A 19,628-nucleotide genomic window follows, 5' to 3' on the forward strand; every position below is an offset into this window, starting at 1 on the left:
TGCATCTTAGCTATTGTAAATAGTGCTGCAGTGAACATTGGGGTGCATATATCTTTTCAAATTATGGTTTTCTCCGGATATGTGCCCAGGAGTGGGATTGCAGGATCATATGGTGGCTCTATTTTTAGTTGTTGTTTTTTTTTTGACAAAGTTTTTTTTTTTAATTTATTTATTTGTTTTTTAAAAATTTTTGGTTGTGTTGGGTCTTCGTTGTTGTGTGCGGGCTTCCTCTAGTTGCGGCGAGCGGGGGCTACTCTTTGTTGTGGTACGCGAGCTTCTCATTGCGGTGGCTTCCCTTGTTGCGGAGCACGGGCCCTAGGCATGTGGGCTTTAGTAGTTGTGGCACACAGGCCCAGTAGTTGTGGCTCACAGGCTCTAGAGCGCAGGCTCAGTAATTGTGGCTCATGGGCTTAATTGCTCCATGGCATGTGGGATCTTCCCAGACCAGGGCTCGAACCCGTGTCCCCTGCATTGGCAGGCAGATTCTTAACCACTGCACCACCAGGGAAGGCCTATTTTTAGTTTTTTAAGGAATCTCCATACTGTTCTCCATAGCGGCTGTACCAATTTACATTAGACTGGGAAAGGAATTCTAAAGCCTCAAGGATGTGCCTCTCTGGGCTATTCTTGGGATATACAAATATTTGCATAGTCATTTTCATCTGACTTGCATATGATTTACATATGCCTACTGAGACAAGTCTCTTCCAGGCAGTTTGCAAGTAGAAATTTCATTCCTTCAACTTAGGGTTGCCCTTTCCTGACTCCTCTCATCCCCTGTCACTTCACGTGTTCTTACTCCACTCCTGTCATTGAGTCCAAGGACCATGTCCTATCTTCTATCTGCAGCTCCAAGCACAATGCCTCTCATAGTAGGTGCTCATTAAATAGTCAGTGACTGAAGTAATTCTGATCCTTTGAGTTGACTCACCATAGCCAAGTCACTGCTGTTGGAGGACAGAAAAGGACTAACTAGAGTTCCATAATCTCATAAAGAAAATGGAAAATAACATAAGCGTCTATCTTTCTGTCTTAGGGGCAAGGAAGGACTTCTGAAAAAAAAACTTCAAAAAATGTAAAACATAAGGCAAAAATGGATTTCCACTCAATGAAGAATACCACAGTTAATTAACAGGTGACAGATGAGAAAAGGTATTCAAAATGTCTAAAACTGAAAGAGGATTCACATCTACAACATACCAGCAACAAGTGCAAATCAAAAAGAAAAATGGCAGCAACCACATAGAAAAATGGGCCAAGCAGCTAAGCAGGCAATTTACAGAAAAAGAAATCTAAAAGGCTCTCCATTATATGGAGAGAGGCTCTTTCTGGAGAAATGCAAGTTAAAACAACAGAAAGATCACTTAAAACCTATTAGACTTCAAAAGTCTGAAAGCTGGATGCTGCCAAGTGTTGTCTGGGATGTGGGATGCAGAGCCCTCAGCACTGCTGGGGGAGTGCAGCCATTTAGGAGGGTAGTAAGGGAGTACTTAGTTCAATTTAGAAAAAACCATAAACCACATGACCCAGCAGTTCCACTCCTAGGTATAAATCCCGATAAAATTGCCAGACCAATCCTTAAGGGAACAGGCATGGGGATTTTGGAGCATTATTTGATGTGCAAAGGTCAAATCGGTGTCTCTCACTGGGAGCATTGGTAGGCAAACCATAGTGGCTACACCTATGGAGCCCTGTAGCTACGCTGCTGAGTGCAAAAGGTAAGAAAGAGAATGAAATACGGTTAGGTAAATTATTGATAGAAATATATGCACACATTGGACTTCCCTGGTGGCACAGTGGTTAAGACTCTACCTGCCAATTCAGGGGACACAGGTTCGAGCCCTGGTCCGGGAAGATCCCACATGCCACGGAGCAAACCCATGTGCCACAACTACTGAGCCTGCGCTCCAGAGCCCGTGAGCCACAACTACTGAGCCCACGAGCCACAACTACTGAGCCCACGAGCCACAACTACTGAGCCCACGAGCCACAACTACTGAGCCCGTGTGCCTAGAGCCCATGCTCCACGAGAGAAGCCACCGCAATGAGAAGCTCGTGCACCACAATGAAGAGTAGCCCTCACTCACCGCACCTAGAAAAAGCCCACGTGCAGCAATGAAGACCCAACGCAGCCAAATAATAAATAAATAAATAAATAAATAAATAAATAAAAAATATGCACACAAACACGCACATTTTGTAAGAACACAACAAAGAGAAAGATACACATTAAACATAAACCAATAATCACCTGTGATGGAGGGAAAGGGCTAATGGGAGAAAAGGAAATGAATAGATGAGTAAATAAAGTAAGAGAGGGCCTTGCTCAGACCCATGGTGATGATGTGTCATGAACCAAGGAGTACGGTTAATTCACCCTCTGCTCCTGAGGATCTCAAACCAAAAGAAGCAACTCACCACCAACAACTTTAAAAAATTTAAGTTCTGGCCCAGAGCTTGGAGTTCTGCCTCCCTTTATACACATTCCACCTTCAATTTGATTAAAGAGTTCACACTTACCTTTGGAAAAATCAGTGTCTTGCTTAATAGGCTGCTGCTCCCAGAGGCTGTTGCTTTTTCAGAGTTAACACAAGAGAGTAAATAGAAGTTGGTGTTAAAAGAAAAAAATTGTTCTGGCACTTGTTAAGGTGGTAAGGAAGACTTTATTCAGGGCTATTGCAATAGGGGAGAGAGATTGGGCTTAATTCTGAATACAAGGACAACAGGGATTTGTAGCCAAGGAGCAGGGTGAAGGGGTTGGTGATGGAAAATCACTAAGAGGTGATATCAAGGGTGGGGGGACTTTTACTACACTGGCTTAATAGGATTCTTGCTGAAGACAGCCCAGGGTGATCAGATATCAAGAGTGGGGATTCTCTCCAAACCAACTTAGCAGGATTCTTGCTAAAACTAGATTCTGCAAGGGTGGACACGGATCCCAGGGCTGAAGCCTAGTTGAGAAGAGGGCTCAGAAGAGCCTGGTCAAGGAGAGAGCCTTGGTCACTGGTAGAGCCCAGTGCCTGTCTGCCTTTCTTTTTGTAGTATCTCCAGTTCTTACCACAGTGCCTGGCAAATGATAGATCCTAGTAAGTATTTTTAAAGAATGACTAATGATGGCTCTTCCTGGGAGATTCTTTGGGGTGTGGGAGCCTCACTGATGCATGTTCACACTCACCCTTGGGTGTGCACCCCCCCCCAGAGCTTGGGCCCGCTGGCTGTGGAGTGCTCCAGGCCTGGGGGCTGGAGGAGGCGTTTGCTTGCACCAAGGAGCAGAGGACCCTGGAACCAGAAGGAGGAGCAATTCCAAGAGCCATGGGGGAGGCTGATGGCCAAGACCCCAAAGGGTGTCCGGAGGGTCCCCGAACTCTTCAAGCCAGAAGTTCCTCCTGAAATCTCACGTCTGAGAACCAAGGATGGTAGAGCAAACACAAACTTGGTAGGAGGAAGGGGGAACTGGGGCTGGCACTAGTTACTTAGAACACTCTGTGGTTTGCGACTTGCTTCATGTGGTGAGCTGTGGCGCTGCAGGTGCTGGCTGAGTTGGGGGCTGGGAGGAGCAGACGACTGATTGAGTGGGACCTGGAAGACCCCAGAACGCTGCCTGCTGCTGCCCTCCTCCTGTTATCGAGTCCAAGCTCGTCCAAGCTCGTCCTGCTCACCACAAGACAGGTCAATAAATCGAGAGGCGAATTGTTGGGACAAGGAGTAGTGACTTTATTTGGAAAGCCAGCAGACTAAGATGGTGGACTAGTGTCCCAAAGAAACATCTTACCCAAGTTAGAATTCAGGCTTCTTTTTTTTTTTTTTAATTAATTAATTAATTAATTAATTAATGTATGGCTGTGTTGGGTCTTCGTTTCTGTGCGAGGGCTTTCTCTAGTTGCGGCAAGCGGGGCCCACTCTTCATTGCAGTGTGCGGGCCTCTCACTGTCGCGGCCTCTCTTGCTGCGGAGCACAGGCTCCAGGCACGCAGGCTCAGTAGCTGTGGCTCACGGGCCTAGTTGCTCCGCGGCATGTGGGATCTTCCCAGACCAGGGCTCGAACCTGTGTCCCCTGCATTGGCAGGCAGACTCTCAACCACTGCGCCACCAGGGAAGCCCCAGGCTTCTTATATACTAAAAGTTGGTTGTTGCAGACTTCTTGGTGTCAGAATCCTTTGTTCTTGCAGCTGTCCCTATAGGTGTCGATAGGTCGTGATGGTCCTGTTAACCTCCAACAAGACAAATGTTATTCTCTGTTCTGCAACTTTTTATCTCTGTGTGAGTGGAAAAGTGTTATACCTTTAAAGTTCAGAGCCTTGAGAATGGGCTGTCCTGTCTATTTCAGGCTATAGGCAATATTCTTGCAGAAAAAGCAATAGAATACAAAGGTTAAAGTAAAAGAAACAGATCCAATATGGAGTTAGATTTGTTCTTCCCTATTACACTCCCACCCCTGCCTCACGGCATGTGTTCTTCAGAGGGGCTGCCTTGCCCACCACAAGTCAGCAGAAGGTGGGGGGCCTTCTCATCCCCTCCTCCCCTCTGGATCTCACCCTGACCGGGATGGCTGCTGGCTGGAGCTGGGGACTGCCCTGCTGAGTGTCGGCAGGAGAAAGTCGGCTGGGCCTGCCTGGTCTCCTGCCCTCTTGCCTCCCATCCCAGATGTGCCTGGCTCTTGGCGTGGGGGGTGGGGGTCTTTGTTTTCTGTTAACTAGACGGGGACCAGGGAAGCAATGTCAGAACCACCTGTGTCTGCAAATTCTGGCACAGGCAATGGCCAATAGACCGTGTCCTGTGTTCCCCAATTTGTACTCATCGTTCAGGTCTAGGGGCTGGTCTGGGGGCAGCTGATCCCAGCCTCCCTCCCAGCATCCCAGTGCTCAGTCTCCCACCCGTGACAGGACGGGCCCTAGCGCTTTCTCACCCACGCGTGTCCTCAGAGCGGCTCTGCCCTTGGCTCCTACCTACGTCCTCCTTCCCTGAAGTGCCTGGGTTCTCCTGGATCCAGACTGTGTGATGCTAATGACTGCGCTCAAAATCCTGGAGGTGGGGCCCCAACATCTGTACGGTGGTAATAACTACAGCGATAAAAGTAGCAATTAATATTTACTGTCGCTGTGCACTGGGCGTTGCGCCCAGTGCTTTATGGGCGTTATTTCGTTGGATCCTCACAGCCACAGGAGGAGGTAGGAGCCCTTGCTCTCTCCTCTTTATATTTGAGGACACTGAGGCTGGAGAGGGTAAACAGTTTGCCTGCAGTCACTCAGATAGATGCGGTGGAGTTTGGATTTGAACTGAGAGTTTCTGACTCACAGGCACATGCTAACCGTTCTGCCGTGTGGAGCCTTTTATGTAATGGCAGTTCATTCCTCATCCAACACCATCTTTATTTCTGCTGCTCTGACACTGTGGTCTCTGGCACCTCATTTCACGTGGCAACCAGTTGAGGTAGGGAGAGTTATTATTCCCGTTTTGTGGATAAGGAAACCACAGCCTGGAAAAGTGACAAGACAAGCCCAAGGTTACACAGCTAGTCCCTGCAGGGTAAAGACCCCACCGAGCCCTCCTCCGGGTGCAGGGCTCTTCCCTCTAAAAAGGCAGCACCTGTCGTGATGCAGGGAGGCATGGGGCCAATGGTGGCTCGCTCTGTGATGGTGAGAGGAAGGGCACATGGGGCCTACACGCGTGGTACCCATGAGTGTGGAGTCCATGCTGCTTTCTTCTTGGGGGTTCAGGTGTGGCTTAGCAAACAGTTGCCTGTAGCAGTTTAGAATCAGTGAACAGAACCTTTAGGACTCTTCAGCTGCTCCAGTGTCAGACATAAAAGTGACACTAAACCTAAGCCACCTGTGTTACAGCCAATAAAGCTGTTCCCGTGCCCCATCTCTCTCCCATCCGATGGAGCTCCTGACTCTCAAAAACGACCCCAAGGCTTGGGCAGTGGTTTGAAGGAATTGCTCTTGTTGGGACAAGACATGGAGAGGAAGTAAAAAACTCACTTCTTTCTAAATTAGAAGTATATTCTTAGTGTGGCTTTAGGGAACTTACAGGAAGGCTCGTGGTGAGTATAAAAGCCTGCTTCCCCGGGGAGGTATTTATTTTGGGTCGGAAATGCTCCTGTCTGTTTCTTTCACACTAACTAACATTCACTGGTGGCACCAAAAGCCATTTTTTCCTGATAACATCTTAGGTCACGGCAGCAACGGTTTCAGCTGTTTTGCAAGTGGACTCTTATTTGTTTGCCAGGGTTGCCTTAACTAATTACCACAAACTAGGTGAGTTAATTGGAATTTATTCTCTCATCGTTCTGGAAGCTGGAAGTGTGAAGTCAAGGCAGGGCCCTGCTCCCTCTGACAGCTCTAGGGAAGATCCTTCCCTGTGTCTTCCAGCTTCTGGTGGCTCCTGAAAACCCTCGGTGCTCCTTGGTTTGTAGCTGCATCACTCCCCATTTCTGTGTGTCCTTTTCTGTGTCTTATAAGGATGCTGGATTTTGGGCCTCTAGTCTAGTATGATCTCATTTTAACCGATTAAATCTGCAGAGACCCTATTTCCAAATAAGGCCACATTCTGAGGTCTTAGGTGACTTTTGGCGGGGGACACTATCAGCTTATAACATGGAGAAATCAAGAGAGAAGTTCTGCCCAGGTGGCCCTACTGCAGATAGGAGTCTGAATGCACACCTGGGTGACAGAGCTGCCGCTGTTGATAGATGGACCGGTAGGTGGAAATTCTGGGGGGCTCAGGCCCCACGTGTCCTCTCGTTAGAAGACTTTGGACAGCTTTTCCCAGTGTCCGATTGCTGTCTGGGGTGGGTTAGCCCCAAATCATTCTCTGGCTTCCTGGATCTGACTAGCCAGGATTCCTGGTCTTTTCTCATACTGCCTCTGACCACTGACTTTTCTTTTGGGTGAATTAGCGGCCTTGCAGAAAGGACCCAAAGATCGTCATCCCACCACCTACTCCTCAGTATGCATACCTGACATGCTTTCACACACACTGACCTGTCTCATCAACGTCCCCCTCGGTCACACCCCTTTGTTGGATTGTGAGACCACAAGCAGCAAACGCACTCAGTTCTGCGAGGAACGTAGAGGCCGTATCACCAACGGAGCAGTTGGGCTGAGCGGGGTCTCAGCTCACAGGTCTGCTTCGCGGAGCCCGTTAGATGAGTCCCACACAGGTGGGATTCTTGGCCAGCCCCGCTCTTGGCCTCACCCCCTCCCAGTGTCTCTTTCTGTCACTGGGCTTCAGCTGCCGTGGCCTTTCTGCACCTCATCCCTGCCGACCTTGTTTCCCACTAGGGCCTCTGCAGCGTAACTTCCTTCTGGAAGTTTCCATGTCTGGCTCCTGGTCATTCAGCCTCTCACCTGAAATGGCACCTCCTCCAAGAGGCCTTCCTTGACCACCCTCCAATTCTAGGTCTTCATATCACCCTGTTGTATTATACTTTCTTCAGGCAGCCTATCATTTTAAGATATTTTTCTTGTTTATGTATTGATTCTGTCCCCTGCCCCTGTCTGTGAGCACAGGGGCCTTATCTTCTGGCTCACCGCCGTATTCCAGAGCCAAGAGCAGTGCCAGGGACATGGTGGGTGCCTAGGAAAGAGTCTTTTGGGCATCTTTAATAACTCAACACTTTCTTTTAACGATTCCAAGTCACAGAGAGACAGCACACTGTGCTACAGGGAGCATCAGCTGACCAGGATTCAGAAACCCGGTTCCTGGTGTGGGCTGTTACTCACCCACTGTGCCATGGCCAGTACTTCATTCAAACGCTCTGCCTGGGGCTTGGTGTCCCACACTGTACACTAGGGGGACATCCCCGTCCAGGGCACGGAGTCCTTGTGCAGATGGAATGTTTCAGTGAGATAATGTGATACAGATCCAAGATTGTGAGGCTTCAACCAGTGTAGATCTTTCAGAAACCAGAGGACACTGTGGAACGAACACAGGGGAGAGAATGTTCCAGACAAAAGAGGCTTCTCCGAATGCTAAACTCTGTGATGGGGCAGCCCTGGGGACTTATTAGCTAATGGAGGTTGAATTTTCTCTCATTCTTACTCTTCCAGGAAGGTTTTTTCATAGTAGAGCACAGTTATTTTTAGCAGAATAAGGGTTTCAGACAAGCAAAGTAACTTTTAATCTCCTAATTATAAACGCTGTGGGTCTAAAGAAAGAAGGCTTCTTGAGATGCTTTGTAGAGGATTTCTGTAATTCCCTGCCTCCTGAGGTGGGTCCAGGCTGCTCCCTACCTCGGGATGAGGCCCGATGGGATGGAGGCTGTCTAGAGCTAGGGCTGACCCACACCCGGCTGACATTGCACAGGAGGGGCTCTAATCCCTGGTGAGGCCCCTCACAGGGCCTTCATTTAACCAGTGAATTTTTACTGAAGTATAGTTTGTTGGTTTACAATGTTGTGTTAGTTTCTGGTATACAGCAAGGTGATTTAGTTTTATATATAAACTTTTTTAGATTCTCTTCCATTATAGATTATTACAAGATATTGAATATAGTTCCCTGTGCTAAACAGTAGGACCTTGTTGTTTATCTATTTTATATATAGTAGTGCATATCTGTTAATCCCAAGCTCCTAATTTATCCCGCCCCCCTTTCCCCTTTAGTAACCATAAATTTGTTTCTATGTCTGTGAGTCTATTTCAGTTTTGTAAAAAAGCCCATTTGTATCATTCTTTTAGATTCCACATATAAGTGATGTCATATGATATTTGTCTTTCTCTGTCTGACTTACTTCACTTCGTATGATAATCTCTAGTTCCATCTATGTTGCTGCAAATGACATTATTTCATTCTTTTTTATGGCTGAGTAATATTCCATGGTATATATATATATATATATATATATATATATATATATATATATATATATATATATATATATATACCACATCTTCTTCATCTATGCATCTGTCAGTGGACATTTAGGTTGCTTCCATGTCTTGGCTACTGTAAATAGTGGTGCCATGAACACTGGGGCCCATGCATCTTTTCAAATTGGAGTTTTCATCTTTTCCAGATATATGCGTATGAGTGGGATTGCTGGATTGTATGGTAGCTCTATTTTTAGTTTTTTTAAGGAACGTCCATACTGTTTTCCATAGTGGCTGCACCAGTTTACATTCCCACCAGCAGTGTAGGAGGGTCATCTTTTCTTCACACCGTCTCCAGCATTTATTGTCTGTAGACTTTCTAATGATGGCCATTCTGACTGGTGTGAGGTAATACCTCATTGTAGTTTTGATTTGCATTTCTCTAGTATTAGTGATGTTGAGCATCTTTTCATGTGCCTATTTGCCATCTGTATGTCTTCTTTGGAGGAATGTCTATTTAGGTCTCCTGCCCAGTTTATTATTATTATTATTATTTTTGATATTGAGCTATATCAGCTCTTTGTATAACTTGGAAATTAATCTCTTGTCATTTGCATCATTTGCAAATATTTTCTCCCATTCTGTAGGTTGTCTTTTCGTTTTGTTTATGGTTTCCTTTGCTGTGCAAAAGCTTATAAGTTTGATTTGATTAGGTCTCTCTTTCTCTCTCTTTTTTTTTTGTTTTTTGTTTTTTTGCTTTTATTTCTTTTGCCTTAGGAGACTGACCTAAGAAAACATTGCTATGGTTTACATCAGAGAATGTTTTGCCTGTGTTCTCTTCTAGGAATTTTATGGTGTCATGTCTTATATTTAAGTCTTTAAGCCATTTTGAGTTTATTTTTGTGTGTGGTGTGAGACAGTGTTCTAAAACTTCATTGATTTACATGCAGCTGTCCAGCTTCCCCAGCACCACTTACTGAAGAGACTGTCTTTTCTCCATTGTATATTCTTGCCTCCTTTGTCAAAGATTAATTGAATGTAGGTGTGAGGATTTATTTCTGGGCTGTCTATTCTGTTCCATTGATACATATGTCTGTTTTTGTGCCAATACCATGCTGTTTTGATGACTGTAGCTTTGTAGTATTGTCTGAAGTTGGGAGGGTTATGCCTCCTGCTTTGTTCTTTTTCCTCAGGATTGCTTTGGCAATTCTGGGTCTTTTGTGCTTCCATATAAATTTTAGGATTATCTGTTCTAGTTCTGTGAAAAATGTCATGGGTACTTTGATAGGGATCACATAAAATCTGTAGATTGCTTTGGGTAGTATGGCCATTTTAACAATATTAATTCTTCCAAAGGCCAGTGAATTGTTGATTCATGATCCTGGGGCCGGGGGTGCTGGGGAGCAGCTGGAGGGTTTGGGTCAGGACTTTTGGGGATGAGTTAGCCCAAGATTCGTGGTGGCAGGATCAGGGCTCAAGATTCACAGAAACAGCTTCACATCGAGTGTGTTTCTCTGCTTGGAGCTCCCTTCCTTTCTGGACTTCTCTGTGGACTCCTTGGCCCCTGGCTCTGCCTCTCTTGGAGCCTCCAGCTCTGTACACAACCGGGTCCTGGCATCTGACCTTCTCTCCCTCTTGGGCATCATCTCCTGCACAGCCCAGCCCCAGGCAAGGTCATAGACAACCTGATTAACTAGAACCTCTGTTATGCAGCTTGTGGAAGAACTGTTTCTCTCGCTTTGTTTCCACTGTTCAGCTGCTGCCTTTTCTAGCCTTTTCTGTGCTCACGCAAGCCTCCATCTCAAACGTTTAGCAAGAAAACCAAGAGGGGAGATACCCTATGAGGGAAAATGAAACAAGCAGTGAGGGTGGCTCTGAATATAAATTCGACCTATAAATTTGACAGCTTTGATGAAATCACCCAGTTCCTTAAGGTCACAAATGCTCCAGGCTCATGTAATAAGAAATAAATAAACGGATAGTCCTAAATCTATTAAAGAAATTGAATTTGTAGTTTAAACTGTAAAGAAAACCCTAGGTTTTAGAAAAAAAACCTAGGAGAAAATCTCTGTCGCCTTATGAGTTCTTAGATCCAAAAGAGTTCTTAGATCCAACACCAAAAGTATGATCAATATAAGAAAAACTGATAAATTGGATAAACTGATAAATGTTAAAATGAAAAACTTTTGCTCTGAGAAACATCCTGTTAAGAATGAAAAGACAAGATACAGAATAGAAGAAAATATTTGCATATGATACAAATGAGCTTATTTACAAAACAGAAATAGACTCACAGACATAGAAAACAAACTTGTGGTTACCAAAGGGGAAAGTGGGGTGGGGGGGATAAATTAGGAGTTTGGGATCAGCAGACACACACTACTATATATAAAATAGATAAACAACAAGGGCCCACTGTATAGCACAATATCTTATACTATACTGAATATCTTGTAACAAACTATAATGGAAAAGAATGTGAAAAATAATATATCTATATACATACAGCTGGATCACTTTGCTATATGCCAGAAACTAACACAATATTGTAAATCAACTATTCTTCAATTAAAAATTTTTTTTAAATTTACAGTTTGCATAACTGACAAAGGACTTGTATCCAGAATGTATAAAGAATTCTCAAAAATCATCAATAAGAAAACAGCTAAATTAAAAAAAATAAAATGATTTGAACACACACTTCACCAAAGAAGACACACAGCTGGCCATTAGGCCCATGAAAAGATGCTCAACATCATTAGTCATTGGAGAAATGCAAATTAAAATGATAATGAGATACCTCTACACACCCATTGAAATGGCTAAAATAAAAGAAACCCAAACTGACAATACTAAGTTTTGGTGAGGATGTGGAGTGACTGGAGCTCTCATATGTTGCTGGTGGGCATACAGAATGGTACAGCCACTTTGGAAAAGAGTCTCTCCATTTCTTTTATAAACATACACTTACCACATGAACAAGCAATCCATTTCCTCTTTGCCCAAGAAAATTGAAAACTTACATTTAGATGAAAACTGTTATGCAGATGTTTCTAGCAGCTTTATTCATAACTGTAAAAACCTGGAAACAACCCACATGTTCTCTAACAGGTGAATGAATAAACTGTGGTTCCTCTCTGTAATGGCATACTACTCAGCAACAAAAAGGAACAAACTGATGATACAGGCAGCAACGGGGCTGAATCTTAAATGCATTACCTTAAGTGAAGGAAACCAGACTCAAAAGCCAGGATACTGCGTGATGGCACTTAAATGACTCTGGAAAAGACAAAGCTATAGGGATGGAGAAGAGGTTCATGGTTGCCGGGTCGGGGTAGGGGGTGGGGGTGAGGTGGTTAGGGATGGGGGAAGGGTTGGCTCCAAAGGAGCAAGAGGAGAGAATTTTGGGGGGTGATAGAACCGTTCTGTGTTTTGATTGTGGAGGTGCTGGACATAGTGAGCATGCACTAAATGTTAGGTATTATTATAGTCGTCTTGTTTATATAGCACTTATCACATTGTAGCAGAATGATTTGTTTACATGCTTGTCTTCCTTTCTAGACCAGGAACTTGGTGAGGACAGGAACTGTATCTTGTTGATTTTTGTACCTGCAGGGGCTAGCCCAGTCCGTGCCCGTGTGTAAAAATGCTCACTGAATGTTTGTCAAGTGAATGGAAGGATGATTTAGTGAGTAGTAACCGGGGGTAGGAATGCTGAAAGCCTTTATCCTCATTGTGCACATCGCCATCACCATCATCAGAAAACAGCCACAAAGTACCCGTTATCTCGTGGAGCTCTAAGGCGCAAGCTGCCCTCTGGCCTTCCTTTCTTCACACCCTCCTCCAAGTCGGGACCTGAGTTGGGCAGTGGTTGCCCGCTCTCAGATGCACTTAGCAACTCAGAATCCCCATGGCTCCTCTCCTGCTGCTTTAAGCACCGGCAGCCTTTGCTCCCTTCAGCCCAGACCCACGTCCCGGCACTTAGACAGGGACACGGGCCCAGGTCAGGGCTGGAGGCGGGAATTACACAAGTGTGCCTTCAGTCATGGCCACGACGTAGGGCTTGACTCCTTCCATCCATGAGCTCCCGGCCTCTTTGGGGAGCTTATATATGCTGCACCAACAGTTATGGGGTTCTAATGCTATCCAGAGACTTACTTTCAGTTGACTGGATCAAAATATGAATTGTCTTTATAATTAGGTAAATAATGAGCCGAAAGATTGCTTATGTCAGCCTCCTGGGAGCTAGGAGTGGCGAGCTTTGGGGGTCTGCCCTTGGTCCTGCTCTGTTTGTATTTAGATCACAGTGAATGTGGAAGTTGAGCACATCATGTTCATTAGGATTTGTAGTTGGGAGATAGATCATATCTCAACAGATTGGACCCATAGGGAGGAATTAAAAGGGATAAATGTCAGTTTCTGCTCTTAGGTGCCCAAATCCAATAATGGGCACGTTGGAATGAGGTGGGCTTAGTTAGACTGAAGCACATAAAAAAGACCTGGGCTTTTAGGCAATGCAAGCTCAGTATGAAGCCAGGAACGTGAGGTGGCTACCAATAGGCTAATGCTATCAGGTTACAGTAACAGAGGCATAGTTTACAGAACAGAGGAGGGGAGTGACACTTTTACTCTCTGAGCCAGCTGACCTCACCTTGAGTATGGTGTTCAGTTCTGACAGTCATGTTTTAGTAAAGACATTTACAACCTGTAATGTCAGTGAAGGGCAATCAGAATGATGAGGTAACTTAGTGCCAGTTAATCTAAGTAAAGGTTGGAGAGATTTCGCCTGAAGAAGAAAGATTTGCTGGGTTCACCGTAGCTGGCAATACTTAAAGGGGTTTCTTGTGGGAGAGTGATTCAACGATTCTCTGTGCCTCTAAAGCAGTGCTGTACAATAGAACTTTCTGTGATAATGGGAATGCTTTATATCTGTGCTGTTTAATAGCTACTAGACGTGATTTTGAGCAATTAAAGTGTGGTAACTGAATTTTACATTTAATTTTAATTAATTAAAATTAAAATTAAAATAGCCAGATGTGACTACCGTATTGGACACTGCCACTCTAGAGGAGAAATAAAAGAATAGAATAGGGGTTGGCAAATTTTTTTTTTGTAAAGGGTGAGATACTAACTATTTTGGGCTTTGCTGGCCATATGGTGTCTGTGCAGCTACTCAGCTCTGCCATCATAGTGTAAGAATATAGACCATGTATAAAAGAATCATTGTGTCTATGTTCTAATGAAACTTTATTGATGGAAACTGAAATTTGAATATGATATAGTTTTTACATGCCACAAAATAGTATTCTTCTTTTGATTTTTTTCTACTATTTTAAAGGTGTGAAAACCATTGTTAACTCACAGGTTGTGCAGAAATGGGTGGCAGCCTAGATTTGGCCTGCAGGCTGTAGTTTGCTAACCCTGGCTTAGCATGTGGGTGGAAACCTTAGGGAGTTATATGTAAGTTCAGTAAAGGAAGCTAATGATTAATTAGAGGTAGCCAGGGACTGAAGGAACATCTTCAGTAAGTGGTGAGTTTCTTGTTACTAAAGGTTCAGGTATAGGCTGGATAATGAACTATCTGGCGAGGGATGATATAGAAATGTGTCTATTTAATACGACTTGTACTAGAATTTCCCCCTAATTCTGTAGGAGTATTGAAATCAGAATGATATGTGATTGCTCTAAAAGCATACTTGCTTTTTCGAGGGAAGCGTGCTGTTTTCCCTCACTTGGTACTTACTTTCACATCCATGCTGCAGGAACAGGGACTGTTGAGGGTGGGGTGGCAGCTTCATTGCTTCAGCAATTCTGCCAAGTGTTCAGGGACCCCTGGGATGTGCCTTCCTGGGGTAGTCGGTTTGTCCCTTTGTGTGCAGCCCAGGAGAGGACCTAAGACATCCACACCCTAAGAGAGGACACTCTACTGTCTGAATACCACCTTTTTCTGTCACTGCATCTCCCTGGGGACACCTGGGCGACAAGGTGGCCGGGGTTAGGAAGCTTCACCTCTAGTTAGTTATTTCTGTGCCTGGGTCACGCCTCGTTCTGTGACTAGAGAAGGTCACTTCCAGCATTCTCCCCTCCAGACAAAGGGGGAAACCGTTGCTCTCTGGGGACCTCTGAGTCTCTGTCCAGAATGACCTTGAGAACCCAAGTCCAGTGGACCAAGGTGTGACGCCTTGACTGTCCAGGAGCTGATCGTCCGGGCTGTGGACGGCTAGAGATTGGGTTGTTTCTATTCCTGTCAACTCTGCTGTCTTGATTTTTCTCTTCTCCCGTTTGCCTGACTTCTATCCATTTAACTTCTAATCAGCATCTCTGCCAGAATAAACAAAAATAAAAAGTAAACAGCTTTTTCCTGAAGGAGAAAATGGAAAGTGCTGGTTTGAAGTTTTAAATTTTTGTATGCCTTTATCCAAACCCCAAACTACTCTCATCGAAACAGAGTTTTCTCTACATTTTTGTGAAGTGCAGGAAACTTAAAAAACTTTATTTTGGGGATTTAAAAAATTGAGATATATTTGACATACAGCATTGAGTACATTTAAGGTGTACAACATAGAGATTTGCTACATTTATGTTGCAATATGGTTGCCACTGTACCGTCAGCTAACACCTCTATCCCATCACATAGTTATCATTTCTTCAAGTACTGGGAACAATTAAGATCTAGCCTCTTAGCAAGTTTAATGTTTATAATACGATTTTGTTGTCTATAATCACTGTACTTTGTTAGGTCTCCAGGACTTATTTATCTGCTAGTTTTAAGTACCTACCCTTAAACAGCATCCCTCTCGTTCCCTCTTTTGGGGATTTTTAAGCATACACAGACGTAGACAGGAGAGTACAATCAACCCCAGGTGCCCATTACCAGCTTTGACAGTGATTGACTCCTGGCCAGTCTTGTGTCATTGATACACTTCGCCCGCCTCCTGAGTTATTTTGGACCAAATCAGAGGAAGCTTTTGATGTGGTGTATTGACACTAACATCTTGATTCTGTGTTTTCTGTTTCAGATAATTGCCTTTGATGAGTTAAGGACGGATTTTAAGAACCCCATCGACCAGTGCAACCCTGTTCATGCGGTAAGTGGTGGGTGCTGGTGGCCGGAAGGGTGGTGTCACCCCAGGCCACCCAGGGCCTGTGAAGGAGGGCAAGGTCTTGATGAGTAGGATGAGGGAAGTGCAGGCTCGGCCCTGGCTACACCTCCATGCCTGGCTCAGGGTGGTCGTTCCTGAGGCGGCTGAGGTCTCTATTTATCATGCAAAGTCAGGTATAGCAGTCCCAATTCCCCGGGTGGGAAAGGTCTGTGTGCTGTGGCTGGGCAGTCCTCAAGGCCTCATGTTAGTGGGTTTTGGCTACGCATCCTTGAACAGGAGAGAGGCTCAGGCTGGCCACCATGTTGGCAGGGGTAGGAGCCTCACCATGGTCGTCCCCGCTCTGCACTTCGCCAGGTTTCTCAGAGGGAGGCTTGCAGGGGGGGTTGATGTATGCAGCTCCTCGCCCCATATCCGTCACCCAGGAAACATCCGTCTCGGGAGGCTCTGCAGGCCTGAGGTCAGCTTGCCTCCTCCTGGGGAACCTGATGCCGTCTGGTTGTCTGGTCCGGCTTCTGCATGTGAGAGACCTCCTGCCCCAGCACCTGCTGCCCCCAGACCTCTGCTGCTCCATCTGGCTTGTCAGGCCGCGCCTGCTGCCCTCCCACGTGCCCTGGAGTGGATGTAGAAAGAGGCCTCGATGCGGGGAGAGGAGGAGGACCTCATGCCTGTTGAGTGGGGGTGGGTGTCGGCTGTCCGCCCCTCTGCTCAGCGCAGCCCACCTCCCAGAGCCAGGCACCAGCCCGCCTGTGGACGGAGCCTTTTCCGGACACTTTCCAGACCAGGACCACTGGGCCCAAGGGATGGAGCTCACAGTTCATGCGAGTCTGTCTCTCAGCCTAAGCTTGCTGGGCCTGCACGGAGTTGAACTTCCTTCCAGGCCCTGGTTTCCAGTGCTAAGGCACGCTTGTGTTTGAATAGTTCTGTTGATAGTTTGATAGTTTCAGTCAAAAGTTTTAGAGAGAACACCAGGATTTTCTACTGTGAATATATATATATATGAAAAATATATATTAGTATGAATATTAACCTGGAAGGCTTATGACATCATTCTTTAGTGACAGGGACAAAGAGGTCTGTTCTCCTTAGCTGCAGGCCCCCTGAAGAAGGCTGTGGTGTTAGGGAGGTACCAAAAGACCAGGGGAGCAGGCTTTAGTGTCACCCTCTGTAAAGTACAGGGTTATTATTGGAGTTGTTGTTTTGAGTTTTTCCTACATGTTGGGAACTATATATATGTAACCTATAATCCTTACAGCTTTGCTAGACAGGCATTGTTTACCCAGTTTATAGACTCTTATCCAAGGACTCAAAGCTCATGAGCAGTGAAGTCAGGATTGGAGCCCAAGTCTGCCTGTGTTCTTACCACCTACTCTACGTTGTCCCTTTAAGAGCCTGATTTTATAATCCCTTTGGCATCAAATGCTTTGATTCTATGAAAGAGAGCCTAACCCTTTCCAAGTCAACTGTGTGAAGCGGAATTTTGTGACAAGTTGGAAGAATCCCTAAGATCCACCTGAAAACTTACTATATCTTTTGAAACTTGTCATTATTAAAATCCATTTTGTTTCCATCTGCCAGCCTCACCACCACCAGTGATAACTTGGCTCCTCCAGGCCTGAAAGCGTTGCCCCTTGGGTCTCATCTCTTTCTGGATGCTTTTGTGTTTGGCCCCAGCATCACACACTTGGCTCGTCAGCATCGACCAGGTGCACAGAGCTGCCCTAGTCCGACAGGGTGCTTCCGGTTGGAATGCCAGGGAGTCAAGAGCCTGCTTTCCTTCCTCCTGGTGGCTTGGGCTCAAATTAGAAAGCGGCTCACTTAGAACACCCAGAGTTTCCTGTGTGATCTCAGGGTAAATACTAGTGAAGAAATAGTGTCCTGCCCCTCAATTCCATCATGCGAATTCAACAGTGGGGTGCAGGAGGTTGGCAAAACCATGAGACAGGTTTGTGGAGCCCGTTTCCATCTCACCTTGGCAGGTTCCTTAGTTCAGGCAGAACAAAGAAAATTAGGACCAGTGTATGTCCCACTGGGAGCTTCTGTGCAAGGTCAGTGCAAGGACAGAAACTGCACACAGTAGGCGCTCAAATAACTATTTGTTGATGAAAGAATGAATGACTGAAGGGTGAGGTTGCATAGCAGAGAAGCTGGATCTCAACTCTTTATTCCTATTATTAAAGCCACATTTCTTCACAGATGTAGGAAACAAACTTATGGTTACCAGGGGAAAGTGGGGGATGATTTGGGAGGTTGGGATTGACATATACACACCAAGATATATAAAATAGATAACTAATAAGGACCTACTGTATAGTATAGGGAACTCTACTCAGTACTCTGTAATGACCTATATGGGAAAAGAATCTTACAAAGAGTGGATATCTGTATATGTATAACTGATTCACTTTACTGTACACCCGAAACTAACACAACTTTGTAAATCAACTATACTCCAATAAAAATAAAAATAAATAAAGCCACATTTTTAATTAGTTAATGAATTAATTAAGGAGTCTGGGCCCCGAAGGCCAGACATCTCATGGATAGACTCAAGCCCTTAAGTAAAGGACTCTTGTCTGAGATTAAAAAAAAAAAATCCGTAAAAACCCTAAATGGAAGTGTATTAGACACATTTCCCCCAGTTTTTATGATGTTACTCCCTGGCAGGAACTTAAACACTTTGGAAGCCTCATTTAACTCACCTTTAAGCTCTTTGGGCCCCTGTAGATCCTCTGAAGCAGCATCTCAGGCTCAGGCGGCTTGACAAAGCTGCTTCGCTGCTCGGTAACTCCAGCCCTGGATGGACTTGTGTTACAAACAATTGCTGATTGGTGTGATGCATTTCTAAATGAACGTGCATGAGGCCCACTGGTTCTTTGGATTTAAGCTCCGAATATTATTGGACCCTCTGGGTGGACCCCTCTTCCATGTGGTAGGAAGAGGAGGAATGCTTTGTTTTTACTCCTAGTTTCTCATGTTAACCCTTTCCCCTTCCTTTTGCCAGCTGGGCATTTAATATCACTGTAAAGTAATGAGAAATGTCCTTTAGAGGATCTGACTTGCTGGGGAAGGAGCTAGCGTGTGTCCTGAACCTCCCTCTTACATGCCTGTTATCTCACAGCTTTTCCCACTATTCTCCATTTAGGCAGCCTCGATGCCCAGCTGTGTTTGTGCTTGTGTGTGCACACGTGCACACACACGTGTGTTGAGGAGGATGTGGTCAGTCTTCCTAGCCATGTGGATGCTAATTTGTCCTGATGTGGGCTCTTTCCTCTGGGCTTAAAGGGTGCACAGGAATCACTATATTTATGATTTAATTAGGGAAATTGAAGTATCCCAGCCACCTGTCTTCTCCTGATCCACGAGGAATCTCATTATCATCACATCTACTGCAAGCAAATTGCCTCAGTAATGAAGCACTGGGAGATGCCACAGCTGTGTTCAGAGTGGCTGCAGAAATTGCAGAAGTCACTGCGGGAAAGGGGAGGCAGCACTTAGTGTGTTAGGCGACCATCGTCACCTGTCCAGCCCCAGAGCATCTTCCTTTGGCAGCGAGCCAGACTCCGGAGATGGACTTGGGCATCTTGAAAAGTCTTAGCCCGGGGGCACTGCTGGTGTCTAATTGAGTGGGAAGATTGCTTCCTCTAAATACAGTCACTTTAGAAAAATAAAACTGATGGGCAGAGAACTTCCCCCCCTCACACACTAATCAGGCACAC

At 45.3% G+C, this 19,628-nt stretch overlaps 1 protein-coding gene across 3 annotated transcripts in view; it reads left to right on the forward strand.

The window, feature by feature from the left end:
• The window catches only part of CNIH3 (cornichon family AMPA receptor auxiliary protein 3), a 125,010-nt gene that overhangs the window by 34,010 nt on the left and 71,372 nt on the right, over positions 1–19,628 (forward strand). For 2 of the 3 annotated variants that reach the window (XM_082427897.1, XM_082427896.1), the window contains exons 1-2: positions 23–3,436; positions 15,829–15,897. In XM_082427897.1, coding sequence (XP_082284023.1) covers positions 3,104–3,436; positions 15,829–15,897 — 402 coding nt within the window. In that variant the 5' untranslated portion in view covers positions 23–3,103. Of the gene's footprint in view, positions 1–22; positions 3,437–15,828; positions 15,898–19,628 lie in introns of those variants that run through there. The other variant, XM_082427898.1, reaches the window with a different exon arrangement.

Source organism: Balaenoptera physalus (assembly GCF_965194825.1).
Source record: "Balaenoptera physalus genome assembly, chromosome: 1".
NCBI classification, from domain to species: Eukaryota; Metazoa; Chordata; class Mammalia; order Artiodactyla; family Balaenopteridae; genus Balaenoptera; species Balaenoptera physalus.